This window comes from Panthera onca, chromosome B3 (assembly GCF_046562875.1).
Source record: "Panthera onca isolate mPanOnc1 chromosome B3, mPanOnc1 haplotype 2, whole genome shotgun sequence".
NCBI lineage: Eukaryota > Metazoa > Chordata > Mammalia > Carnivora > Felidae > Panthera > Panthera onca.
The window spans coordinates 80,643,414-80,661,683 of NC_138344.1; the positions used below are offsets into that span (position 1 = coordinate 80,643,414).

Here is an 18,270-nt window from a genome sequence, read left to right on the forward strand (position 1 = left end):
TTAGTGTCTCGGAGGCAGGGTGCTCAAATCCCTACAAGCATAATATAGTCTAACTCAAAAGTAGTAACTACAAAAATGCCTACAGTGCCCTCTATTGAAAAAGACTTCGAATATGTTCAGTGCCTGACACAATATGCACTTTCATGAAATTTATTAACACCAGGATAAAACAAAGATACCTAGAGAAAAATTCAAGCCATGCATTAAAAAAGATCCAGAATAAGATCCACCAAATTCTGTAAAAGCAATACTGAAAGTTCAAAGAAAATATACTCCAAATGTTGATGGAAATTTACTTTGAGCCAAATTACCAATCAAGTGTAAGACTAGAATAGACATTTTAAAAAGTTACAAGTCGCTAAAATGTACCTCCTATGTAACTTTATTCAAGAATCAATCAGGTAACAATTTCAGCAAAATGAAGAACTCAGCCAGGAAAAAAGCTGGAATGGGATCCAGTAAAAAAAAAGGGGGGGGGGGGGTGGTGGCGGTTGGGATTCCCAACTGCTGAAGAGTGGACACAAGTTTCAGAATAGCAACTCTGAAACAAACAGAACATCCCACAGAAGTTTCAGAATACCCACTCTGTATCAAATTTTAATAACAAGTCTAAATCAGGGGAACCTGGGGGGCTCAGGCCCTTAAGCTTCTCACTCTTGACTTTTTTTTAATTACAAAATGTCTTTTAATGTTTATATTTGAGAGAGAAAGAGTGTGAGTGCAAGCTGGAGAGGGACAGAGAGAGAGAGACGGAGATAGAACCCAAAGCAGGCTCCAGGCTGTCAGCACAAAGCCTGACTTGGGGCTCAAACTCACGAGCCATGAGATTGTGACCTAAGCAGTAGTTGGACACTTAACTGACTAAGCCACCCAGTTGCCCCTTATTTTTTTTTTTTTTTTAATGTTTTACTTATTTTTCAGAGAGAGAGACATCAAGGGGGGGGGGGCAGGGAGCAGACAGAGAGGGAAACAGAATCTGAAGCAGGCTCAGCACATATGGACTCTTGATTTCAGCTCAGGTCATGATCTCACAGCTCGGTGAGATCCAGCCCCCAGGAACCCATCTGCACTGACAGTAAGGAGCCTGCTTGGAATTCTCTCTCTCCTTCTCTCTCTCAGCCCCTCCCCCCATGCTCTCTTGCTCTCTCTCTCAAAATAAATAAATATTTAAAAAAAAAAAAAAAAAGAGAGAGAAAGAAAAAGTCTATGGGGCACTTGGGTGGCTCAGTCAGTTAGGTGTCAGACTTTAGTTCAGATCATGATCTCAGCATTCATGAGTTTGAGCCCCACATCAGGCTCTGTGCTGACAGCTCAGAGTCTGAAGCATGCTTCAGGTTCTGTCTGTCTGTCTGTCTGTCTCTCTCTCTGCTCCTCTCCCTCTTGCACTCTGTATCTCTCTCTCAAAAATGAATAAACATTAAAAAAAAAGTCTAGATCAGAGCAATGGGATAGACCGTTCTCTCCACTCCTCTCCCTCCATACAAGCAGCAAAACTGATAGATAGTATGATGCACTCTTAACCAAGAATTTGAAAACCCTTACAGCTTTCTAAGATCTTTTGGAAAAACAGCAACAAATACACAGAAAACTAAATAAAAAGAGGCACATAACTCTGAGAAAAACAAAAAATTTACAAAAAAGGGAAAGTATTCACAGTATTCACTTGATTCACTATTATTTACAGGGTAATAATGTAAAATCTAATGATTTAACTAATTTTATTATCTATATTGAATAATGAAAGAAGACAAAAGGGGTGTGATAAATCTTCTTCTACAAGAGGTTAGAAGATAATGTAAGATATTGTCAGAGACAGTAGTTTCAGATTTCTACTATGTAAGAATAAGTAAATATCAGTTGACAGTGATTGTTTCTGGAAAGCTCGACTAGAGGACAGGATGGGGAGAGGACAAACTATTTTGGCCATAAGCATTCTAGTATTTCATGTGTTTCTAAGCAAAATTGAGAAATGACAGTGTTTATATTCATACATTTTGTACTATTAAAAATTAGGGAGATTTATGCACATTGAGGTGGTACAATATTTATGATAAATTATAGTCTGAGGGTTTTTTTAACTAATATACTCACTCAACAATACCACTACCAGGCATTTTTCTAAGCACTGGAGATGAATGGAGATGATCTATATAATCACACATATACAGTTACCTGTACATCAGTTTCTTCTAATTTCAGCATTATTGACATATGGACAACATAATTTTTTTTTTTATTTGGGGGGATAGAGGACTGTCCTGTGCATGTTTAACAACATCCCTAACCTGTATCCACTAGATGTCAGTAACACCCCCTCTCTGGTTGTGATAACCAAAAATGTCTCCAGACACTGCGAAACATACCATGGGAGCAAAATTGCGCCCCCCCCCCCCCCAGTTAAGAATCACTGTTGTGTATGTATAGAAAAAGTTCTGGGGGAGATGCCTGGCAGGCTCAGTAAGTAAAACATGTGATTCTTGTTCTCAGGGTTAAGTTTAAGCCCCATGTTGGGTGTAGAGATTACTTAAAAATCTTTAAAAAAAAAGAAAAGAAAAGAAAAAAGTTCTGAAATGATACACACCCAAAAAGACACCAGTGTTGTTACTAGAAAAGTAAAATTAGCAAAAAAGTCACTATCTTTGACATTCCGGTAGTTTGATTTTCATATAAATTTATTAGTTCAACAATAAATATTAAAAACACAAAAAATTACAAAATAAATTAAAAGCAACTAAATGCAGCCACAAAACAAAAATTTTAATCGTAAAATAAAATCTTAAGAAGAAATAGAGGGTATCTATCAGTTTTTAAAGAAATCAGTAAAAAAAAGGAATAGGGAAAAGATAAACTAGAATATAAATTCATTAAAAATACTAGTAAGTTCAGGGGCACCTGGTTGGCTCAGTGGGTAGAACATGGGATTCTTGATCTTGGGGTTGCGAGTTCAAGCCCAACATTGGGCATACAGCTTACTTTAAGGGAAAAAAAAAATAAACTAGTAAGTTCAGCTTGCTGTTTTATGATTAAGTATTTTTCAACAATAACCATATAGATATAAAGAAACAATCCATTTCTGGGGCACCTGGGTGGTTCGGTTGGTAAAGTGTCTGACTCTTGGTTTCAGCTTGGTTACTGGGCTCGAGCCCCACACAGGGCTCTGCACTGACAGTGCGGAGGCCTGCTTGGGATTCTCTTTATCTCCACCCCTCCCACATCTCTTTCAAAATAAATAAATAAACTTAAAAAAAAAATCCATACGTGAAATACCAATCTTAATAGAAGAAAATATCTACTCTGCAATATTTGCTGTGTCTTTTTTTTAAATAAGGAAAACAGAAAAGTTGCCAATAATCCCATCACCCCAAAATCATAAAGGTTTCTTAAATACTTGTACTACATTTTTCAACATATTCTTTATAAAGCTGATTTAGCACATAATATGGAACTCTTATTTTTAGTTTATTAGAAGCATTGAGTAGTCATTAAACATTCTTCATAAAAATCATTATCATTTTATAAGGAAAAAGTAATTTGACCCCACCTCCACCCTCACATTAATCCCAGAGATTAATTTTAATTATGTTGTGATTTCTTTTATACTCCATTTCCCAGGAGGGGAAGAAGGGAATAAATAATTTTGAATACCTTATTAATAAAAAAACAAAGCTTGGTTTCATTCCAGTAGCAAATGAGAGGTCAAGGGAAGAACAGTAATTTACTATTGAGATGTTATTTCCATCTTGTGGGCTTTTTCTCCTATTATATACTACAAAAATTACCATTCAGCTTCTCATATCTAACAGCTTAACTTCACTCATTTATAATTTGTTTTAAGTAAACTCTACACTCAACGTGGGGCTCTAACTCAAGACCCTGAGATCAAGAGTCGCATGCTCTACTGACTGAGCTAGCCAAGTGCCCCAACTTCACTCATTTTAACAAATACCTATTACGTGCCAGGTCCTTTACTGTCACATTAGGTGTATATATATATATATATATATATATATATATGTTTAAAAAAAAAAAAGTAGACTCTTCCTCTCAGTTTACAATCAATCTTAAGGGGGAAAACAAGCAAACAAGTCTAAAATTATAAATTACATTAAAGGTTAGGAAGCAAATGACCTGGATGTAGTGATATACATGAAGCATAAAGACTCATAAGCACTGATTTTCTAGAATTCCAATCCCATCCCCACCCCTTTTTAAATATAATTTTATGGAGGAAGTCCAGTCCACTTTTTAAAGCTCTAGAAAAAAACCAACAAATGTTAGTCTAAGCCACTCTAAAATTATTTTATTATCTGAGACAACTATTAGTTGCATATTATTATACTCACCCACTGTTTCTCTATCATTTACCTATATCCTCTTCCCATTTACCCCACCCCCATTTTTTCTATTTCATCATCTTCTTTGTTTTGCCTTTCTCCATTCTTCAAGATTTCAGTAACAGACTTACAGTTTAAATGAACCAACCTCTGGTTAACAGTTTTCAAAGCTAAAATATTCATGACTTCTAATTTAAATTCAGATTTAAATGCAAACATGAAATAACAAAGCAATAAAAAATTTTAATTTTACAAGTGCTAATAACTCTAAAAAAACAAAAAGTAATTCAATAGAATTTATTTTGAGGCAGCAATGCTGGTTGCTCACACATTTAAGAAGAATATAGCTATAAATGCTATGGGAAAATTTAACACAAACATCCAGCAATAGCAAAGTACTGTAGTTAAATCAACTGGCTAGTCCACATAGTAGAATACTATGCAGCTGTTAGAAAAAAGTGAGAATACTCTCTACTAAAAAATATAGAATGATTTCCAAGAAATATTAAATCAAAAAGTGAAAAATAGGGTAGTGTATATTTGCTTTTGTCTATTTGCATAAAGAAAATGGGAAGGATACATATAGTACTAATAAAAGTGGTTACTAATGTGCGTCCAAGGGTGGACAGACTTATGATAAGTACAAGACTTAATTCTGAACCACTCCTTATTAAAAAACAAAAACAAACAAAAAAAAAAGTTTGAAATTGTTCAGTAAGAATTTTAAAGATCTTTTTTACAAACTCTATCTGAAAGTGATCCAAAATTTCACTACACAATTATAACTGCTCTAGTTACAATACTTTTTAGACCTTGTCACACTGAGCCTATCCATTAGTCATTTGCTTACAATTCTTCACCACTTAGGTGGTCCCAAGGAACACCAAATACTGGTATCAACTTTTAAAACAGTGTAACATACTGTTCAAAAGCAATTTGTCAGCTTCTGACTTCATTACCCATACTATTTTATGGTGAGCAAGTTATTTAACCTCTTGCCCATGTTTCCTTCTAAAATGGAAATAACTGTATCTATGATTTAGGCATGGTATGAAAATTAGAATGATTCCCAACACACAGAAAACTGATTAAATGTTAGCAGATATTATCACTAATAGTTCTTTTTATGGACATGTAAAGTTTTCATCTATGTAATCAAACACCATGGTATGTTTCAATCAAATTCAATCAAATCAAATATTAATTCCTGTTAATGAGTGGCTTCAATGTACTAGAAAGCAGAAAAGTAAAATATTAACAATAAAAAATAAAAGTGCAACAATGTAAGTATACACATGCAAGTCACTTTGAGTGCAAAGAAGGGAGCAATAAACACATTGCTAAAGTTTATAAAATACCAATAGGAGAGGGGCACCTGGGTGGCTCAGTCGGTTGAGCACCCAACTTTGGCTCAGGTCCATGATCTCACGGTTCATGGGTTCGAGCCCCGCGTAGCTCTGTGCTGACAGCTCAGAGCCTGGAGCCTGCTTTGGATTCTGTGTCTCCCTCTCTCTCTCTGCCCCTCCCCAACTTGCACCTGGTCTCTCTTTCTCTCAAAAATAAACATTAAAAAAAAAAATTTAAGGGGCATCTGGGTGGCTCAGTTGGTTAAGTGTCTGACTTCAGCTCAGGTCATGATCTCACAGTCCGTGGGGTTCAAGGCCCGCATCGGCCTCTGTGCTTACAGCTCAGAGCCTGGAGCCTGCTTTGGATTCTGTGTCTCTTTCTCTCTACCCCTATCCCCACTCACACTCTGTCTCTCTCAACATTAATGTTAATATACAAACATTAAAAAAAAATTTAATACCAATAGAAGGAATGAGGATTTTGAAGAGAAAGCAGATGGAGAAATGGACTATACCCAATCATTAATAACCTTTTATCATTCAGGTTCCTAAATCTGGCTGATAATCAAAGTTACCAGGTATACATTTCAAAAACCCAGATTCCACCTCAGATTCCTTAATCACAATGACGAGGAATGGAATATAGGAATCTGTGCTTTTAAAGCATCCCAAGTGATTATGATCATTAACTAGGTTTGGGAGCCACCATAGGTCCAACTCTTGTACAATTAGAGACTTTAGAAGTATCTCCAGATAAAGTATATTTAATCATTACCTTTGGTAGCTCTTGAGCCAATGGCAAAGTGCTATTACAATTAGTCATTCTTTTACACTAAACCACCAAAAAACCTTTTAAAATAAATATATACTAAATGTTCTAAATAATAGTGTGGCTGCCGTTTACTGAACAATTATTCATAAATGACTAGAAACAACGCCCAACATCATTCCAACCAAAACCAAAGTAAATGACAGGAGAGAAGAAAATAGAGAATACAATTTAAAAATAGGCAAAAGATCTGAAAAGACACCTCACCAAAGAAGATATAAAGATGGCAAAGAAAACATATGAAAAGATGCTCAACATTGTGTCATTAGGGAACTGCAAATTAAAGCAAGATACCACTACACACCTATTAGAATGTCTAAAATCCAAAACATGACAACATCAAATGCTGACAAGGATGTGGCACAACAAGAATTCTCATTCATAGTGGCACCTCAGTTGGTTAAGCATCCAACTCTTTGATTTCAGTTCAGTTCATGATCTCACAGTTCATGGTTCATGCTTCCTGAGTTTGAGCCCCATGTTAGGCTTTGTGCTGACAGTGCAGAGTCTGCTTGGGATTCTCTCTCTCCCTCCCCCACTCCTGTGAGCTCTCTCTCATAATAAATAAACTTAATAAAAGAAAAGATTTCTCATTCATTGCTGGTAGGAATGCAAAATGGTATAGTCACTTTGAAAGACTATTAGGCAGTTTCTTAAAAAACTAAACATACCTTTATCATATAATTCAACAAGTAAGCTCCCTGTTATTTACCTACATAACCTGAAAACTTATGTGCACACAAAAACCTCTACATGAATGTCACTTCATAATTGCCAAATCTTGGAAGCAGCAATAAGGTCCTTCAATAAGTGGACAGGGGTGACTGGCTGGCTCAGAGAGTGGAGCATGCGACTTTGCTCTCAGGGTTTCAAGTTCGAGCCCCACTTTGGGTGGAGAAATTACTTAAAAATGAAATATTCAGGGGTGCCTGGGTGGCTCAGTTGGTTAAATATCCAACTTTGGCTCAGGTCATGATCTCACAGTTCATGAGTTTGAGCCACTCATCCAGATCTCTGCTATCAGCAAAGAGCCTACTTCAGATTCTCGGTCACCCTCTCTATGTCCCTCCCCACCTTATGAATGCTCTCTCTCTCTCAAAAATAAAAACATTTAAATTTTAAAAAATGAAATCTTTAAAAAAAATTGGTGCACAAATAAAGTGCAGTACATATATACAATGAAATATTATTCAGCACTAAATAAAAAGATCAAGCCACAAAAAGACATTTAAGAAGGAATCTTGAACATTGCTGAGTGAACTGACATTCTGGAGAAAGCAAAACTATGGAAGACAGTAAAAGAGCACTAGCTAGCTACCCAGGGTTTGGGGAGAGAGAAGAAATAGGTGGAACACATGGTATTTTTAGGGCAGTGAATCTATTTTGTATACTATAAAGGTAGATATAGATCATTATACATTTGTTAAAAACCAAAGAACATACAATACAAAGGGTGAACCTTAATATAAACTATAGACTGGATGATAATGATGGGTCAATGGTGGTTCACCGGTTATAACAAATATACCAAAATAGTGGGACTATCGATGGTGGGGAAGAGGTTGAAAAGTGTATTTTCACCCCAAATTTTGCTGTAAACCTAAAATTGCTCTAAGAAATAGTGAATGAGAAAGAGAGGATAGGGGAAGAAAACACAATTTGAAATCAAAAGAAAATTAAATAAACTCAACGGAAAAAGCATTTTGTAAAAAGAAAAAAATGACTAAAAAAATACATTTCAAAGTTAAAAAAGGGGCACGTGGCTGGATCAGTCTGAAAAGCATGTGGCTCTTGAGTTCAAGCCCCACCCTAGGGTAAAGATTACTTAAAACAAACAAATTTCAAAATTAAAAAAAAAAAAAAAAGGGTGGAACCCTCCTGCATTGCTGGTGGGAAAGTAAAATGGTGCAGTCATTTTGGAAAATAGTTTGGTAGTTCCTCAAAAAGTTAAACATAAAATTCCTCAAAAAAGTTGAACATGAGCCAGCAATGACACTCCTAAGTATATACCCAGGAGTTGTAAACGTAAGTTTACACAAAAACCTGTGCACAAATGGAAACAGCAGCATTATTCATGACAGCCAAAATGTAGAAACACCCAAATGTCCACCAACTGATGGACAAAATTTGGTATATCCACACAACAGAGTATTATCCAACCATAAAAAGGAAAAAAGTACTGCTACATGCCACAACATGAACCTTGAAAACATTGTCTTAAGTGAAAGTCACAAAAAGCCAAATATTGTATGATATGGAATCCTATTAGTGGTAGTATGCAATATCCAGAGTAGGCAAACCCACAGAAACGGAAAGTATTATTTCTTTCACAGAGACAGAAAGTAGTGGTTGCTGGGGGAGGGGAAGGGCATTGGGACTAACTGCTAATAGGTGCAGTTTCTTTGTGGAATGATGAAAATATTCTGAAATAAAACAATGACGACGACTACACAACATAGTGTATACCACATAACATATACTAAAATCCACAAAATGTACATTCCATAAAGGGTAAATTTTATGTTACATGAATTACATCTCAATTTCTAAACAACTTTTTTAAAATCTAAGAGTGGCCCTACGGAGAGAATGTTCCTAAGCACTGACAACAGCCTGCTAACATAAAACATAACTAAGTCTCAACAGTGTAGTCTTACCCTCTCCCTCCCCTTCCCCAGAAAGAAAATAAACCATTTCCAGTCAAGCCCCTAGATCCAAACAGAACGGAATATATTAAGCTATACTATAGGGAAGTACTCAGCAAAATGCAGACTCTGGGAACCTTTATAAGGACCAAACACCTGATTTCTTTAAAAAAAAAAAAAAAAAAAAAAAAAAAGGAAAAAAGAGAGAAAGAAAGAAAGAAAAAGAATGGCAAGAAAAAGATAGAGAGAGTTCCAATCGAATAATGGTGTGTAGTTATCTTTTAAAGTCCTTATCTTTTACATACACACTGAAATATTCATGGATGCAATTATATGACGGAGATTTACTAGAAATACTCTAGGATGGGGAGGAGTGGATACAAGTATAAGTAAAATAAGACTGGTCATGTTTAAGATGAGTGACAAGTCTGTGGAAGATCACAGGTACCATATTATTTTTGTGTATATTTAGAACTTTCCATAATAAAAAAAATGAAGAGTATATGCAACACAATCATATTTACAATGTAGAGAATAAACTGTTAAGACAGGGGCATGCGTGGAGGGAAACTGATAGATTTCAGAGAATTCAGGCAGGAGGAACACCCTGAAGGAAGACAGTGAAGTGAAGAAATGAAAATCACAGATTAAACCAGGATAATTTTCCCAGGTAAGTGGTTATCAGGCTTCAGGGATATTCTATGCAAAATTTTTCCACCCGTCCTTTTTTTTTTTTTTTTAAACTAAAAGAGGCTTCACAACTTTCATTATATATGCAAAAGAGACTAAAATCCCAAAATATTAATTACTAGATTAAAATTTTTTTAGCATATTAATACAATCTATATTAGATAGGCCCTTGAATCACTGCAATCCAGTTAACACACTTTCAAAGCTCCTTCCAGCTTTAGAACTTCCTTCCAATTGAAATACCATGGTTAGGTACTCATACTTCAGATCTAAAAGTATTCTTACCCTCTAGGGGCTTTACGACAATTAGATAAGCTAACATAGTAAGAATTTAAATTTTTGGCATATAGAAATTGCTCAGTAAATGTTACCCGTTTATCTGAAAGTCCATTATCTACATAGATTTCCCATCATCATTTATTGTCTCACCATCCTGTAAGTTTCTGGTTTATCACATTTTATTATTTCTGGAATACAAGCTTCATGAGGGAAAGGTCCTTATTTCATACATCATTTTGTGGCTAGCACAAAATAACACTCAAATATATTCACTGAATAATTACACTAGATAGAATCAATAAAACTCAAGACTCAATGATGACAAGGATGGTGATAAATGTTAACAGAGGAAAAGGAGAATAAGTAAGTTGTAAAGTGTTGTATGGGGAGGGAGAAGCAGGCATTTGAGATGAACTGAATAATTAAATTTATTATTTTTTTAATGTCCATTTATTTTGAGAGGGAGAGAGAGAGAGCATGTGCATGCATAGGAAAGAGGGAGAGAGAGAGATGGGGAGGGAGGGAGGGAGAGACAGGAAGGCGGGGGGGGGGGGGGGGGGGGGGGAGAGACAGACAGACAGACAGACAATCCCAAGCAGGCTCTACCCGGTTAGAGTGGAGCCCCATGCGGGCTCAAACTCACCAACTGAAATCATGACCTGAGGTGCTGAAATCAAGAGTCAGATGCTTAACTGACCCAGGCCATGCAGGCACACCTGAAAGTTTTGACTTTAAAGTAACAAGTTAGACAGGAAATTACAAATAGGAGACATTTGAAAACCAAACCAAAAAAATCTAGTAGTGGTAAGAATACTGTTTGTAAAGGCAGCCTGTCCAGCCTGCCTGCTACTTGCATGATCTCGGGCCCATTAATTAACCTCTGCGTCCCAATATTCTAGTGCCCCCCCCCCCCCCGACAACCCCCTCAAACCCAACAACAAAAGAAATCAACTGTGTCAACCTCACTGGGTTGTTTTAGGATTAAAGGAATTAATACTGAAGCACTGGAATAACACTCAGCAAACAGTAACCAAAAGATGTTAGATAGTAAGAGCTAAGCAGTAGCTGAAAATCTTGATTCCGAATGAAACATACAGCCAATATACTAAGAGAACAAGAGTCCCAGGGAATAACTGGGAACAATGGAGAGGTAACATGAAGAAAAGTTTTAAGTGGACAAAAGGGAAACTAGAGAATTACATAGTGGAAGCCAAAGAAAAGGATTTTAAGGAAGAAATAGTCAAGAGCAAAAAGTGCTGATTAAGTGCATCAAGTCTGTAAAAAGGCCACATGATTTGGCAATTTGAAGGCTGACCATCAAAAGAAAAAAAACCACGTCCTACAAGGTGTTCAGACAGGTTTGAGAGAGTAAGGCAAAAGGGCCGACTATACAGCAGAGTTGAGGGGTAAAAAGAGGAAGAGAGAATTCTAGATTAGTGGTCCCTAGAGTTTTTGTTTGCAAGAACTTCAAAAACAGGGAAAATGACATAAGGTTGCGTCCTCTTAATTCTATCAAAGTTTTTTCCCTCTGTTGTCACCATCATTTGAAATAGGGAACTGCATTAACGGTGAGAATTTATGAAGCCTAAAACTCTCAGAATAAAGGGAATGCCTTTACACAAAACCACCATACTGTTCATATTTTTGTAATTTCATAGATTAATAATAATGAAATAAGGGAGCCTTGGTGGCTCAGCAGGTTAAGCGTCTGACTCTTGACTTCCACTCAGGTCATGATCTCAGGGTCATGAGGTTGTGAGACTGAGCCCTTCAAAGGGTGTGGGGGCCTGCTTAAGATTATTCTTTCCCACCCTCTCCCTCTCAAAAAAAAAAAAAAGTTGTAAGCAACTTAAGCAAATTACCTACGAAGATCTTTAAGTGGCAACATCTGTCAAGTTATGACAAATCTGTAGGCCAGGATGTGCAAATACAAACACTAATTAAAAGTTTTACATTTGTTGGGACTCCTGGGTGGCTCAGATTAACCATCCAACTCTTGATTTAGGCTCAGGTCATGATCTCACAATTTGTGAGAACAAGCCCCATGTCCGGCTCTGTGCCGACAGACAGCACAAAGCCTGCTTTGGGATTCTCTCCCTCTCTCAAAATAAATAAACTTAAAAAAAATTTTTTTACATTTGTTGCATAATAGTTTTAGAACACAAACTCCTGGACTACATTTTCTATGCATTATCTATGTCATATTTTTATAGCTAACAAGCATTTGGTACATATGTACATAAGTACACATATTACATACCATTACAGAGAAAAACAGGGGGACACATTTGCAACATACATAAACTACAACTGGCACACAATTGAGGTTCAATAAAACTATGTTGAAATGTACCAATGTGTACCACATAATGGTGGATAAAGAATTACAGGGGTGCCTGGGTGGCTCAGTCGGTTAAGCGTCCGGCTTTGACTCAGGTCGTGATCTCGCGGTTTGTGAGTTCGAGCCCTGTGTCGGGCTCTGTGCTGACAGCTCAGACCTAGAGCCTGCTTCGGATTCTGTGTCTCCCTCTCTCTCTGCCCCTCCCCCGCTCATGCTGTCTCTCTGTCTCTCAAAAATAAATAAACATTAAAAAAAAAAAAAAAGAATTACAAGTCAGATTCCCTTTCTATAAAAAACGTAGGGGCGCCTGGGTGGCTCAGTCCGGTTAAGCGGCCGACTTCGGCTCAGGTCACGATCTTGCGGTCCGTGAGTTCGAGCCCCGCGTCTGACAGTTCAGAGCCTGGAGCCTGTTTCAGATTCTGTGTCTCCCTCTCTCTCTGCCCCTCCCCTGTTCATGCTCTGTCTCTCTCTGTCTCAAAAGTAAATAAACGTTAAAAAAAATTTTTTTTTTAAAAGAAAAAAAATGTTAAGACAACATAATACAGTGGTTATAAAAGTGGTAATAAGACAACAGGCTTTGGATTCATACAAACCTAGGTTCAAATCTCAGCTGCAATACCTTATAGGTGAGTGACCTTGGCAAAGTTATTTCACCTAAGTTTACCTCACCTATAAAATAGGAATGATATCTACCTCATAAGGTTGTAATGCTCATCAAATGTCAGTTACAATTTTTCCATAACATGAATTGCCAAAATCCCCAAACGGTCTCTTTTACAAGTCCTAGAACAAATTAATCCAAAAGTCGGCAGCGACCTGCATAGTTTTAAAAGTTTTACAAGTGATTCTGATTAGCACCCTCACTTAGGAATCATCGTCCTAGAGCCTTACTACTCAAGCTTTACCTGAATCCCACGTAAGTTAATATCACAAGAATAAAATAGCACTATTAAGACATGATCCTCTACTTTAGTTCCAAGTTTCTAGGACAGACCTTTACCCAAAGCACTTTTTACAGAGAACAGAACCGTACTGCAAAGTTCCAATTTAAAATCCTTTCCAAAGCCAGGGAAAATATGATTTCATATTGAAATTTTACGTCAAAACTGGGAATACCTTAACCTAGTCATATTTGTTATTGAATAGTTCTAATACTGAACATTTTTTGGTCACTTCATCTATACATCAACAGTGACCCAAGGCTGTACACAATAATGATATTTAAACTTTCTTATACATTATCATTCTTTAAAATAAGTTTAAGTTTACAGTCAAAATACAGTGATGCTTCACCTAAACTCTAATAAATTTTTTATTTGACACATTTTTTTTTTAAGATTTTAGTTTTTGGGGCACCTGGGTGGCTCAGTTGGTTAAGTGTCCGACTTCGGCCCAGGTCATGATCTCACGGTTCGTGAGTTCGAGCCCCGCGTCGGGCTCTGTGCTGACAGCTCAGAGCCTGGAGCTTGCTTTGGATTCTGTGTGCCCTTCTCTCTCTGCCCCTCCCCGGCTCATGCCCTGTCTCTCTCTGTCTCAAAAATAGTAAAAATATTTTAAAAAAAGAAAAAAAGAAAAAAAGATTTTAGTTTTTAAGTAATCTCTACATCGAACGTGGGGCTTGAACTTACAACCCTGAGATCAAGAGTTGCATGCTCTACCGACTGAGCCAGCCAGGCAATCCTTGACACATACATTTTTAAATGTTTATTTTTGAGACACAGAGAAAGAGAGAGGCAAGAGAGGGGGGACAGAGAGAAAGACAGAGGCAAGAAACGGGGTACAGAAGCGGGTTTGGTGCTGACAGCAGAGAGCTGGATGCGGGGCTCAAACTCACGAACCATGAGATCATGACCTGAGCAGAAGTCAGACACTAAACCAACTGAGGCACCCAGGCACCCCAACACATACATTTTTAAATGTGCTTCTCACAAGCAATCCTATTCAAGACTGAAGTTATCTAAAGTAAATTCAGTATTCCAGAAGCAAACCTGAAACCCAATTAACTAAGGAACCCAATAAAACATTTTAGAGAAATATGAAGAACAAAATCATACAAATATAATCACGAACATTTTATTCCAAAAGAATCTCTGTGAAATAATGAAAATCCCTGGAAACAAGAGTCTAGAAACACTGTAGAATTTGTTCAAAATAAACAAAAAAAAACTTACAATGGCTCTATCAGGACTAATATGCCAATAGCACATCAACTGGAAAGCAAACAAGGAAAAGGAATCTTAGATTTTTACAGGTGCCTGGATGGCTCAGTCGGTTGGGCGTCCAACTTCGGCCCAGGTCATGATCTCATGGTTTGTGAGTTCGAGCCCCGCATCGGGCTCTGTGCTGACAGCCTGGAGCCTGGAACCTGCTTCGGATTCTGTGTCTCCCCCTCTCTCTGCCCCTCCCCTGCTCGTGCTCAGTCTCTCTCAATAATGAATAAATGTTAAAAAAAATTTAAAAAAATTTTTTTACCATTACTGGCAAAGAGAACTAAAAGCCAAAGAAAGGGCTAAGGCAGACAATATAGATCTCATTAAGGTATAGATTTTATTAATTTAGACACAAATAAGACATTTTTTCAGATACTTAAATTAGTGAAGCTTATAAATGCATTGTTAACTTGCAAAGTGTTAAAATCCAATATTTCAAGGTACTTACAGGGCAAAATAAACGTCTCACCCTCTAGGGCGGGGGAATACAAGCTTTCATACCATAGTGCAAAGGTCATAGACACTGTATCCAGGGACTGGTGAGGTATTAGTGAGTCCAGGCCTCGTGCATTTGTAAATGCAATTTTAAAAAATAACTGTCTCACTATCTTCACAAAAGTATTCTTTGCAACATGGTACAGTAAGAAGTTGTGTATCAGTAGAACTCTATAAATCTCAGACATTTTAGACCACATTATACATAAGTTTAAAGAAACAACAGACAATTCTTACCTAAGCTTTTTGAAAACTATACTTTTAAAAGTCCAAAAGTATATCAAAGCACAATTTTAAAACACTGAATTGACTAACAGGTATTAACTTGTAATTAATTTTTTTGAAGACTTGATAAAGAGTCAAGAAATATAAACACCAATGCTTTTTTTGTTTTTCAAGTAAGTTCCAGGCTGTGGAGCCCAAAGTGGGGCTTCAACTGATGACCCTGAGATCGAGATCTGCCCTGAGGTCAAGAGTCTGACACTTAACTGACTAAGCCACCCACGGCGCCCCGAAACATCCTTACCCTGTAAAAAAATGTTTTTTAAGTTTATTTTTGAGAGGTAGAGAGAGACAGAGAGAGCGCGCGTTGGAAGTGTAGAGAGAGCGAGACACAGAATCCGAAGCAGGCTCCAGGCTCTGAGCTGTCAGCACAGAGCCCTGCTCGGGCTCAAACTCACAGATGGCAAGATCTTGACCTGAGCCGAAGTCAGACACTTAGCCAACTGAGCCACCCAGGCATCCCAGCATCCTTACTTTTTTAAAAGTTTAGCTTCAACAACTTTGTAGAGTCCAATAAAAGTTTACTAACTCAAAATTAAAGTAATATATATTTGTTTGAAGACACTCTAAGTTAACCCAATCTTCCTTCTTTAAATACTATATTTTCCTAACTATTCACCAACATATATGACGTATATATCAGCCAACACTACTGCTTACATTCTAAATATATACCAGTCTGAAGAACAGGTGCGACACTATTTAGATGCATGCTTTTTTCTTCTAAGCCTAAATTTGCCCTGGAAAGGGATTTAAAAATAAACACAAATACCCAAGAGTTGAACAATCCTCTTAAAAAGATATAGACATTCTGAAATTCAAGACATGAGCGCTTCAGCTACCAACATCTTCCAAAAGTGAACCAGCCTATCAAAGTTTCACCTTAAAAAGATCAAATAAGGCTCAATTATTAAGGGTCCTGAGGATATTTAACTTTGCTTCCCCTGTGTTAGTAACGTGGGAAAGTACGTTTTACTTCAAGCTAGTATTAAATCTTTTCTCAGTCGTTTCATAAAGACAGCAGAGATACTCTGGTTTGGCTTTTTATGGATAAAGGGGATGGAGGAGGAGGAGGCCAGCTGAAGGGTACTCTAAAAAGAAAAACTCAATTTAGGGAAGCACAGATGAGTCAGTCACTGAGGAAGAACTAACTAAAAGAGAACCTAAGTGAATAAGGCAGCATCCCAGGTAAGAAGGTACCTAAAGGTGGCGATAGGAAATGAAAACTTCACAAGTATGCAGCAAGACCTGAAAAGAAGCGTGGCTGTCAAGGGGCAAGTGCGTACCAACTCCGGGGGAGGGGGCCAAAAATGCCAAATAGGATGGGGGGGGGGGCGGGTGATGAGGAAAAAGGTAATAAAATGTCCAGCCCAAACCCCTTCCTCGGGTTCTCCATCTCAACAGGCACAATCAAAAACCACCTCAATGCCCAGTAACCCCAAGCCGGACTATCCCACAGAAAGGAGTTTAGTCCCAAGCCCCGGAGGCCCGGCAGGCCGCCTCCAGAGGAGCCCCCGCAGACGCCATACTAAAAGTCAAAATGGCTGCCCCAAGGAAGCCCGCACCGCGCAGCTAAGAAGGGTTGGGGAACAAGCTTCTGCGGGAAAGGGGGAGGGGGGCTCTCGGAAGAGCCGTCGCCAGAACCGTAGGCAGGAGTATCGCCCCCCCCGAGCTGCACAGGTAGGTTCCCCTCGGCCTCCCAAGGCCAGGGGCTCGGACGGAGGGGAGTCCCGGCCCCACCCCCCCCCCCCCGACCGGGAACCCTGCCGCCGCAGCCGTCCCGCACACCGCCCCAGCGAGGTACCTGCAATTCGGCCCGCTCCACCTCCCAGTGCGCCCGCTCCATCTCGAACCGAGCCCACTCGTGCTGGATGTAGTGCAGGATCCCTGGGATAGTGTATTGCTGCGGCCGGGACAGCTCCGGGCCTGACGCGGGACCCGCTCCCTCGGCGGCTGGAGGACCCCCGCCGCCCGCCGCTCCATTCCCCCCTGGCGAAAGGCTCATGTTCCCCCCAGGTCCCTGCTGCTGCCGTGGAGGGGCCGCCATCCCCGGGCCGCTACCACCGCCTCCGGCAAGCTCGTCCATTGTGTGTGGGGCCCCGGCCGGGGCGCAGGGCGAGAAGCCGACGGCTGGGGGAAGGGCCGGGGAGGGTGGCCCCGCGCTGGCGGCGGGGCGGAGGCCGGCTGGGAGAGGAGCGAGGAGGGAGTCGGTGCTGTATGCTTGCCGTGGGTCAGAGTAGGGAGCTGCCGGTCGCCGCCATTACAGTCCCTCCTCCATCTGTCCGTCTCACTCACTCACTTTAGGGAAAGGGGGGGGCCGCGGCGGGAGGGGGAGAGGGGGCTGGGTTGGGAAGGGGATAGACGTAGGGCCGTCACAAGCGCGCAGCATGCCGGGTAGAGAACGCCGCTGCCGCCGCACGCCCAGCAGCCAAATAGAGTGCGGCCTCACCATACGCAGGCGTACTGAAGACTCAGTAAGGGTTGGCGTTTGAGGCTGGGTATGAACTCTAGCCCCGCCCCTAGGCCCTCCCTCAGACTTGCTCCGGGTGTCTCCGTGTGGGTACCGGAACGTGAGCCACTCGCGCTTTTGGGAGCCAACCGGTCTCATGCTGCCAACAATTTCCGTCGCTCAGTCACCAAGCCCGCAGGGCGCCTTTCCCCAACCAAGGGTCTCAGCAGCATGCCTGCCTACAGAGCTGGGTTTTAACCTGGCTGGGCGCTCTGGCCAGCCGCAGCCGGTCCCGGATTCCTGACGTTGCTTTTGCATTCCTTGCGTGTTTCAGGATGTCCCAGAGGGTCGGGCCTCTTTCTGTGCTTGT

General features: G+C 39.6%; 2 protein-coding genes across 8 annotated transcripts in view; one reads left to right on the plus strand and one right to left on the minus strand.

The window, feature by feature from the left end:
* STRN3 (striatin 3) overlaps positions 1-17,796 on the minus strand; it is a 106,003-nt gene extending 88,207 nt beyond the window's left edge. The window contains exon 1 of one of the 5 annotated variants that reach the window (XR_009606137.3): positions 17,256-17,795. Coding sequence is in view for 3 of the 5 variants with exons in the window: in XM_060619449.2 (XP_060475432.1) it covers positions 17,256-17,537 (282 nt within the window). In the remaining 2 variants the exon portion in view is untranslated. Of the gene's footprint in view, positions 1-2,892; positions 3,215-17,255 lie in introns of those variants that run through there. The other 4 variants (XM_060619449.2, XM_060619443.2, XM_060619444.2 and 1 more) reach the window with 4 other exon arrangements.
* Positions 17,000-18,270, plus strand: part of AP4S1 (adaptor related protein complex 4 subunit sigma 1) — a 50,280-nt gene continuing 49,009 nt past the window's right edge. For all 3 annotated transcript variants that reach the window (XM_060619453.2, XM_060619454.3, XM_060619456.2), the window contains exon 1: positions 17,000-17,131. The gene's annotated coding sequence lies outside the window, so the exon portion shown is untranslated. The remainder of the gene's footprint in view (positions 17,132-18,270) is intronic.